Below are 10105 nucleotides of genomic sequence, written 5' to 3'. Positions count from 1 at the left end.
TCGACCGACCTGGGGTTACAGAAGACAGAACAGAGACACAACAAGAGAGACAAAAAAGCAAAGAAGCACACATTGATCTAGTAATCTGTTCTACATTAGATGGTAGTAGCAGGTGAGTCGTCTTCTCTGGATGATGTCACAGTTAACAGAACGTCAGACCAGGTGTACCTACTATGAAGAGAAAAGAGAGAGAACAGAAAGTTAAAAGCTGAAATGACAACTGTCATTTCAATGTAATGCAATGCAAAACTGGAGAACAGTAGAAATCAGTAGAGTGAGAAAATTAGACCCTGATGTCCTCCAGTAGCCTATGCCTATAGCAGCACAACTATAAAGATAGCTCAGGGTAACATGAGCCACTCTAACTATAAGCTTTGTCAAAAAGGAAAGTTTTAAGATTAGTCTTAAAAGTAGACAGGGTGTCTGCCTCATGGACCAAAACTGGGAGTTGGTTCCACAGGAGAGGAGCCTGATAGCTAAAGGATCTGCCTCCCATTCTACTTTTAGAGACTCTAGGAACCACCAGCAGACCTGCAGTCTGAGAGCGAAGTGCTCTGTTAGGAACATACAGGGTAATCAGAGCTCTGATATATGATGGAGCTTGATTATTAAGGGCTTTATATGTTAGAAGAAGAATTTTAAATTCTATTCTTGATTTAACAGAAAGCCAGTGAATGGAAGCTAAAGTAGGAGAAATATGATCCCTCTTGTTGATTTTCATCAGAACTCTTGCTGCAGCATTTTGGATCAGCTGAAGACTTTGAACTGCATTTTGTGGACTTCCTGATAGTAAAAAATTACAATAGTCCAGCATTGACGTAACAAATGCATGGATGATGACAAAAAATAAATGGACAGCAGGATCTACAGAGAATGTTGCAGATCGAACCATATTTACGTTCTGAAATGGGCCGGGAAAATTCAGACCTAAAGCAAACAAAGATTCTGTTGCAGGCCGCATAAGAGACAGACTCTTTCTATTCAGTCTGACCAAGCTTAAGCTATTTTGTGAAGAACAGGCAAAAGATTTCAGCAATTTTTTTTAAATGTAAAAAAGAAAAAGTTTACATGTAAACAAGCATAGTAAACAAGCATAGTGCTGTAAACAAGTTTACAGCACTATGCTTCCACCTCCATGCTTTTTTAATATATATTATACGTATTCTATTTTTAAACCCCATTTTTTTTCCCATACTGACCCAAAAGTTGGGTTTCTTCCACAGGTTTGCAGATTTGAAGGCCAGATTTGTGGAGCACACGACTAATAGTTATCGCTGGCTTCCTGTATTGTTTTTCTGATCAATGCTCTTCCTGTCCATTCTCTCGGATTAAGTGGAATTGCAAAACTCGCATTTCAGATTTTATTTTGAAAACTTTTTTGAAAACCGCATATTATTTTCATTGCACTTCTCAATTCTGAATTTTATGTTGGTCTGTCAAATGAAATCCCAGTGAAACACATACACGTTTGTGGCTGTAACTTAAACAAAGGTGTAAAGGGGCTTAGGTAATTGTGCAAAGCACTATTGTCTATTCTGCTTGAATGTGTCCCACAAAATTATCAGTGGCAATTCAAGAACAAACTTACCAGTGATGCCAGGCAGGGGCCAGTGCCTTTTCATGGGACCACAGAGTCAAAAAACCAACAAAAAAACAGGGAAATATTTGGTTGTTTAATATATTGGGTGAGCCACAGAGCCAAAGCGTGACTTGCATCCCTGGACCTGCAGGTTGCAGATCCTTAATCCAGAAGATGAAAACTGTGATATGATCTCAATACAGTTGAGGCTAAAAGTAAACATTTTTTTTTTTTATCCTTTTCAATGTGAAACATTAAAGGTAAAAAAATAAAATTGGTCCAAGGGACCAGTCAGGCCAACTCACTTCATCATTTAGTATCATGTCTTCAGTAGAGGGGCCAGGACCAGTTCTACGTGGGCACCTGTCTAGAACCACCCATACTTTCAGGCTCAGAGTTTTGTTCAAGGCCTCTGCCTCATTCCCTGAGTAACAAACACACCGGCAACAAAGGCACACTGTTTGCCACAGCAACTTTGCACCCGAGGGAAAGCTGAGCATGCTATCACCTTCCAAAGGTGGAATGACACCTTGGGGACAGCTGATTGTATGTAGGCTAGGAGTTGCAAACCAAACACCCATATAGGCGCAAACTCCTTATGGAAATAAATGACAGGGAGAGGGGGAGAGGTCCCTGTCCCTGTGGAGGAGTGAGCTGTTACATTTGAGTGCATAACAGCGGGACCAGGGTTAAATCATGATTTGATTCGTTCTTTATCTTAGATACGATCATCGTTTGATCACGAGTCAACGTGAGAGAGGCTCAGAAGGTTTGCTCTCCGGCCAGTTTTACAGGAATACCGGGGAGAGAAGAAAAGAAAAGCCTTTCCTGGTTTCGAGAAAAGAATGACTGCAATCATTTTCTGCCACATCTCAGGTTGACTGAACACTAGAGGGCTCTTTATAACATCGCTGGATATAAAAACAACATGTCGAACAAGTGTAGGTTATCGTTGCTCTGGCCGGTTGGGTTTCATGTCTGCAAAGATTCACTCTATCTGCAACGCTGAACAAAAAGGTGAAGCTGAGAGAACAAAGGCCCCCGAAGAAAAAGCTGTAATAAAAGAGAAGGATGAAGTGTTTTTTTTTTTCTTCTAATACTGGGTCAGACTCTCTCCTTTCTGAATGTGACAGAGACATTAATAATGGTGAGGGATAATAAGAGGGACAGGCTTGTTTGGAGTATAAAAGAGCCCTTAGGCTTGTCCTGCTGTGTGGGAATGTATTAGTATATGTCGAAGCTGGAAATTTGGTGGATTCTGACGCGACTGTTGATAAGGTGAGACGACTATTTACATCGATGGCAGATTTAGATTTACAAGGGTTTTTCATTCAAAGTTCAAAAGGTTGCTGTTTGACAGGAAATGAGGCGGGTATCTCTCGATGATAAGACAATGTAAAAGGAGTATCAGTCATGATATACGTAATTTACCTTTTTTCTTTATCTAAAATGTTTTGTGTTAAAGATTTTTTTTTTTTTACACCTGGTAAGGTGTGCATAAGATGAACTTCTTTCTCTCTTGCTCTCCTGCCCTTTGGTGTAGTGCTGAGGTTAATTTCAGCACAGGAAGCTTCCCACTTGTACCCTTTCCATCTTTCTAAATATTGATGAGATGTTTGTGATCCATACCACAGTTTACTAGCTGGTGCCACATATCGGTAGCTTAAAGAATGGCACTACATCTTTTCTGGTATGTCCATTGATTATCATAATAATTATTGGGAAGCAATTGGAAAAAAAAATATTTATTGGCAATATGGTAAACAAACTGATCTGAAAAAGTTGCGATGCATCTTTTCACATGTTTTCATTGATGTTTTGGTGCTGAGCTCAAAGTCTAAGATGGAAGGCCGTTCTTGCCATCACCCAAATCTTTTGCTCCTTCAATGGATTGTCTATCTATCACATTCAATCTCAGGGACTCTGGCTGGGCCCCTCCAGAAAATTAATTTTACTCCCATACACATGAAACATATTAATGATGTTAAAATGTTATTTCAAACCTGAATTTGCCAGGTGTATGTATATTTCTGGGCTCTTTTCTTTCTTTTTTTTGCACTATTTTGCGTTATTTTGCTTTATGTTGCGTTATGATGTGTGTTGTTATTTTACATGAAGTTACATTATGTAATTTCCCCTTGCATTATGTAACTTTACGCTACATGGTTATTTGTTACATTCTGTCATGTTGTGTTAGAATATTTATAGGGAACTGCATTATGTAATGTCACATTGTGAAATATAAGAAAATGCCCAATTATGTTATGTTATACACTGTTTTTTATTTTTTCACGTTTTCTTTTTCTATTTTGTTTTATTACACCCTGGTACGTTGCATTACATTATGCTCTGAGCATTAATCCTGAAACCTCTGGCATGTCATAGATTTGATCATCATGTTTCTTGCTGCTCTGTGGTTATATTTTACCACCTTTGTTGCTGTAATAATTATTCAATTCAAACAGAAGCAAAGTGATGAGTTTACTTGTGTATATCAGGAGTGCAATGCTTCTGTTCTTGCCATCAGTTTTCACTAAGGATTTTGTTATTAAACCGCTTGAATTGTGTCTTTGTCCTTTATAGCAGCTCACACGATGCAGCTGGCTCCCCTTTGTTTCCTCTTACTGCTCCCCCTGATTGTTGCTAACCTGACAGGTGAGAGATAATACATATTGTTGTTTGATCAGGATATTCAAGTGGACACTTGTAAGGTTGCGCAGAAGAGGAAAAAAAATGTTTTGTTTTTTCCTTTGTCTCTTCTAGTCGAGAATGATAAAAGAATTATTGGGGGAACAGTGGTGGAGCCTTACTCTATCAAATACCAAGCCTCTCTCCTGTACAGAGGCTCCCACTTCTGTGGAGGCACCCTGGTTCATCCGCAGTGGGTAGTGTCTGCTGCCCACTGCTGGAGGCCGTAAGTTACTGCAGCCGTCCAACATCACCAGTCAAACTGATTATCACTACCTAAACATTCAAATGTATCGAAGTTTTTGTGCATCCTGACGATTAAAATGTATTATTGTTATTATTATTATTACATGTGAAATGACAGCAAAAGTGGTCTCCTCAGGTGTCTTTAAAAAAAACCCTATCAAATGTATCGCATGCTCTTTTGCCACTGCAGGAATCAGTTGATGCAAGTGGTCCTGGGAGAGCACAACATCAAAGAGAAGGAGGGATTTGAGCAAATATTTGACATCTTGTTAATCATCAAACATTACCAGTTCAACTACTGGAACCTTGACAACGACATCATGCTGCTTAAGGTAGGATACGCACCGTGAGAGCTCTGTAGAGAGAAATGTTTTGATTCAGAAAACGCTGACATGTCATCATTTCGAACAAGCAAGTAGAGGCACTGTATAGATGCTGATTGCAGGCGGCAATAAATCAGTGACAGGATAAAAACTCTAGTAAGTTTGTCGTGTTTATACACAACTTCAATCCCCTAAAATGTCACCCCCAAAATGCCAAAAAATTTATTAAAAAAACTCATATTCAATCAGATGCTGTTCTTGACCCCTTTGGAGCTGAGTGTCTTTGTAAAGGTGACTTTTCATTTCTTTTAACTGAGCAGTCCAATTTGTTGTACTGGTAAACAGTTTGTAGTTATTAAATTTGAAAAGTTTTTTTAGATATATTTTTTTCATTGGCATGCAGCTGCAGACTGATACAAGGAGGTACTGGCTGAAAAAATGTAGAATCCACAAGAGACAAGTATTTTCCACAAAAGCTTTAAATTTCAAATCAATTGCATAGAAAATTACTATTTGGACCGTTTTTTCTGTGCGTATGGCCAGGTGTTCCCCAAGAGTTATCCAAAACTGTGCCAAAATGGAGATGCCAACTTCAACAGGCTGTAACTCCTGTTTACTTCTATATAGAGACATCAGTGAGGGCTCTAACGAAAGTCCATTTCTGGAGGAATCCTGTTCGATGCACAGTCAGTGTCAGCGGACTGAAATACACAAGGCGAAGATCTTTTTTATTATTGAAGGAGAATGATTTACAAATATTAAAGGCATATTGTCAGGTTTAAACACCTAAAACATCCATTAAACAACACAAAGGAAGGAAGACAACAGCCTCTTGCAAGGAGAACATCAGAGAGATGCGATCAGTTACATTTCTCCAACTGTTCTGAAACGCACACTCTGCTTACGCCTTTTTATTTTCAGAACAGAGAGGCCCCCAGTTAACAGAACGCATTGCAGGGCTTAAGGAAGTGGGGAGACATTGTGCATTGTGTGACCTTTGACATCATAAACTAGCAGTTCAGGTATGAAGAAAAACCCTAACAACGGAGCATTCAGTGATCAGGAAATGGAGTATCAACAGATGGCTGGGTGCAATTCATCACAGATAAGATAGTGCTCGCAAAAACAATCAACATTTATGGCGAGGCTGTTTCTCGCACCAGGCCTTACTCTATAACACAGGAGAGAGAGACATCAGTCATCTGAAAAACACTTTGATGTCTGAATAAACTCAAACCTTAAAACCTTTTTAATAGTAATGAGTAAATCTGTGATAAATGCAATAAACATGGTAAATAAAAATAAGACATGTAGAGAATAATAAAAATTATTCTAACACATATCAACCCTGGCATGTAAAATAGGGCACATTTAAGCATAAATGAATGCAGTTCCAAAAGAAAAAGAAAATACAGATAATACAATCAAATACCCTAGGATAAATTATATGACCTGTGTAAGCTCTGTTAGGGGTCTGTGAATATCCCATGTTCTTCATATGCTACCAGGAGGGATTGCGCATTTTTCTTTTCCATCGGTTTGAGCGCATTGAGGTGATTGGGCAGAAGAGGCGTTTTAAAGACATAAAAAGTTGTTTTATTTTCCTCCATTTGGAAGTGTGGATGAAGAATTTTGCCAGGATAATCAGGTTGTTTACAGTCAGGTCAGACTTTGTGTTTTCCAAGTTAATACCAACTATAATATTGCCTCTTGTGAAGTGAATGAGCTCCATTTTTGCTGATAACCAGTCCCGATGTTCTCCCAAAAGTCCCAGAGTAGATATACAGTGGAAAAACAGATGATCAGTTGTTTCGATGTCCGTTTCACAAAACCCACAGTTGCTAAGATCAATACCAAATTTTAGTCTTAACAACTCGTTGGATGGACACGTGTTATTCATAACTTATGAATTACCTTTGTTTTAGGACTTACAGTTTAAGAAATATGTATATTTCGGTCTTAATTTCTTGATGTTTGTTTTAAAAAATAGTTTGTTGATGGTTCTGTTTGACTGAACTGGAGAGAGGTTTTTATTAATCTGAGTAACTTTCTCTGAACAAACCTTATCTAGAGAGTTAATGCCACTAATGTAGAGTGAAGGTAAAACAGTTCTAAGTGTGAATCGGAGTGTTGGATTAATCGCTTCACAGCTTCTGGAATAGCTCTGATTACTTCTCTAAACTGAGCTTGTGTGCAGACAATATTATAATTTGACCAAAAGTCATGGTAAGATGCTGCTTTGTGTTTGCAGTTGGAACGTTAAACTTGTGATTGGAAAAAATCGACTGTAACGGCCTCTATGATCGGACATTCCCCTCAGAAAGTCAGAGAAATTTTTTAAGATCGATTGTCAATGTTACATGTAGCGGCTGCAACTGAACTAAACAAATTAAAAGTAGCTTAGGGTTTCCATGTGGAAAGTACAGCTTTAACGGGCGTTTATTACTTCTCCGACTGACACTGGTGTCCCCATGACAGTTAGGAGGTTAAATAATATACACAGGAGCCTAGATAAAAAAAAAAAAAAACAATAATGTGGATCAGAGGTTGTTATTTCCTTTCCTTTTACTGAGAAGCAGCTTGCATACGCTGCTAGATTTTTGAAATTACTGACTGGTGTTTTCCTCTGTGGATCAGCTGGACCGCCCCGCCATCATCAACGATGTGGTGAGTCCAGTTATTCTGCCCCGCACTGGCACTTTGCAAAGCTTTGCTCGGTGCACAGTCAGCGGCTGGGGGGTCACCTGGGTCTACGGCCAAAGCCTGTCCGATCAACTGATGTCTGTAGACGTGGATTACTTCGCAGACTGTTGGTACTACTACTACTTCAGGATCACAAACAACATGATCTGTGCTGGGTCCACTGCAGGAGGGAGAGACTCCTGTCAGGTGAGCAACTGGATCACTGCATCAAACAGATGTGACCAGAGAGCAGGTTATCCTTTTTACTCTGAGTATCCAACTATTCCAAAGAAATTAGCAGGAAGTCAAAATTAAATAAAATTGTTGCTGATTAGAACAAGTATGCAATATTTAATTTGATTTACCTGGCAGTCCAATGAAAGAAGCTTTAAGCAGGGTGTAGGTATTTTCAAACTTGATGCACCAACATCAGATTGTAAACATTTAAAGGTACATGACACCATAAATATATATTACTGCACAGGACATCATTGTGACTATGGTGTGACACACATGGGCCATTGCTATGCATTGAGTCTGCAGCATCAAAAATACACAAAACGGTTACTTCGCTGCAAAAAGGGAACTAAAAGTAAGTAAAAATTTCTTGAAATTAGTATATTCTCCTTGATTTGAGGAGCTAAATAGGACTATCTGCCAATGGAATGAGTATTTTTTCCCCCTAAAATAAGATAATTAGATATCATGCATGAATTGGTTCCATTTTAAGTGCAACAATCTTATTCCATTGGCAGATAGTCTTATTCACCTGCTCTAATCAAGGAAAAAAATACACTAATTTCAAGAAAATTTCACTTACTTTTGGTTCCTTTTTTGCAGTGTTTTTAAAGGCCATTAGAATGACATGTTGCTTTGACAGTTTGACTTAAATGTAATTGAAATCTAGTCGACATAAAATGTAATTTGCGAGAAATCCTAGTAAATATAAGCAATGTCGCCTACACAGGTATGTCATGAAAAGTATTACAGTGTTTAAAATACTAAAACGAAACATCTTACCTAATTAAGTGAAGGCTAAATGAAACAATATAATACAAGGATGTCAATATTAACATATTCTATTATGGATTTAATAACAGGTACAAAGAATCAGAATCTCTGGACTATTTAGCATTGAACAAATATGTTTTAAGCTAGCTATAGTGATTTGACTTATCGACACTAGTAGTGTTTGTCTTACGTCCTACATTACAATGAAATATGAATTTATAGCTGGCCAGAACTTTTTTATTTTATTTTATCCTCTCCCTTCCTGTTAGCCTATATCAGTTGAGAAACGTCAGAACCAAGGCCAGAAACCAACAAACTGTGATACAGTAATGCGGCTCGAGCTGTTAAAAAATACGTTGGCAACATGGCGATCTTTATAGCACACTAGATTTATCTGTCAACACTATAATCGCACGGTTCCCACATTGCTTATGGAAGTATCTTAAGGGAAAGAGCATATTTCAATGTATCATAACACCTGCAATTTAAGCCATATTTTATAAAAAATCAAATAAGAATTAAGGAAGCTATGACCAATTTTGGACAGATGTTTGCTCATTCCGCATTAGGACAGCGTGGTTATGCTGACAAGACTCAACGCATGGCAATGGCGTGTAGATGTACACGTGTATGTACAGCTGGCAGTTTCTGAAAAGAAGCTGCCTGATGCTGCTGAACACAATAAGTAGAGTTGCTAGCAGAAAATGTAAGAGTTGGCGATGATTGTCACAAAAGTCTGACTTGAAATGAAAGCCAGTCTTGCCACTTAAGCTAAACAGCAATTTGGCTACAAAAAGATCCCTTTGTTTGCCCTTCCTAGGGAGATTCAGGAGGGCCGTTGATCTGCAACGGTGTCCTGGAAGGCATTGTGTCGTGGGGCATCGGCTGTGCCTACTCCTTTTACCCCGGCGTCTACAGTAAAGTGAGAAACTACGTCTCATGGATCGACTGGGCCATACAGAACAGCTAACCATCCGTCAGGCCGAAGAGGAGACTCCTGGGATGAAGCTTTGAATGGATGCTGAAAATCAAGTTTTTTTCTGTGTCCTTTTTCATAGTTTGCCATAATAAACATGTATACATGAATCCAACTTGGATTACTCATATTATTATAACAGATAAACCAAGAGAAGCACAACTTTTTGAATGAATGCACTTTCTGTGTGTGTGTGTGTGTGTGTTTTTTTAGACAATATTTCAAATTGTGTCACAGATTATTTGTCTGGGACCCCACCTCAAAAAAATTCTTCCATTAGTATAAAAAAAAAAAGAAGTAAATAAAGATGCATATTTTCTCATACTGACTTGTCATTTTCTGTAATTTTGCTCATTTTGAGCTAAACATTGACACAAGTAAAGTATCTTTCAAAAAATATTCACACTTCTTGAAACGTTTCACATGTTGTCATGCAGAGCCCTTAAACTTGCAACCACAGCGACAATTGAATGGTTTAGATCAAAATTTTAAAGGTTCCACCATACTTTTTTCACAGTTTACACATAGTTTCTGGAGGCATCACTCATAGCTGGCAAACAGATCCTCCTGAAATCTGACATTCACATGAGCAGTGGATTT

General features: G+C 38.4%; 1 protein-coding gene across 2 annotated transcripts in view; it reads left to right on the top strand.

Moving 5' to 3' along the window:
* LOC105924837 (trypsin) overlaps positions 1-9817 on the top strand; it is a 10793-nt gene extending 976 nt beyond the window's left edge. The window contains exons 1-6 of one of the 2 annotated variants that reach the window (XM_012860604.3): positions 2740-2857; positions 4163-4234; positions 4343-4493; positions 4704-4845; positions 7474-7725; positions 9350-9817. In XM_012860604.3, the coding sequence (XP_012716058.2) occupies positions 4174-4234; positions 4343-4493; positions 4704-4845; positions 7474-7725; positions 9350-9499 (756 nt within the window). In that variant the 5' untranslated portion in view covers positions 2740-2857; positions 4163-4173 and the 3' untranslated portion in view covers positions 9500-9817. Of the gene's footprint in view, positions 1-2739; positions 2858-4162; positions 4235-4342; positions 4494-4703; positions 4846-7473; positions 7726-9349 lie in introns of those variants that run through there. The other variant, XM_036152010.1, reaches the window with a different exon arrangement.
* The last annotated feature ends 288 nt before the right edge of the window (positions 9818-10105 follow it).

Source organism: Fundulus heteroclitus, chromosome 20 (assembly GCF_011125445.2).
Source record: "Fundulus heteroclitus isolate FHET01 chromosome 20, MU-UCD_Fhet_4.1, whole genome shotgun sequence".
NCBI lineage: Eukaryota > Metazoa > Chordata > Actinopteri > Cyprinodontiformes > Fundulidae > Fundulus > Fundulus heteroclitus.
This window is presented reverse-complemented; position numbering and strand designations above follow the sequence as displayed.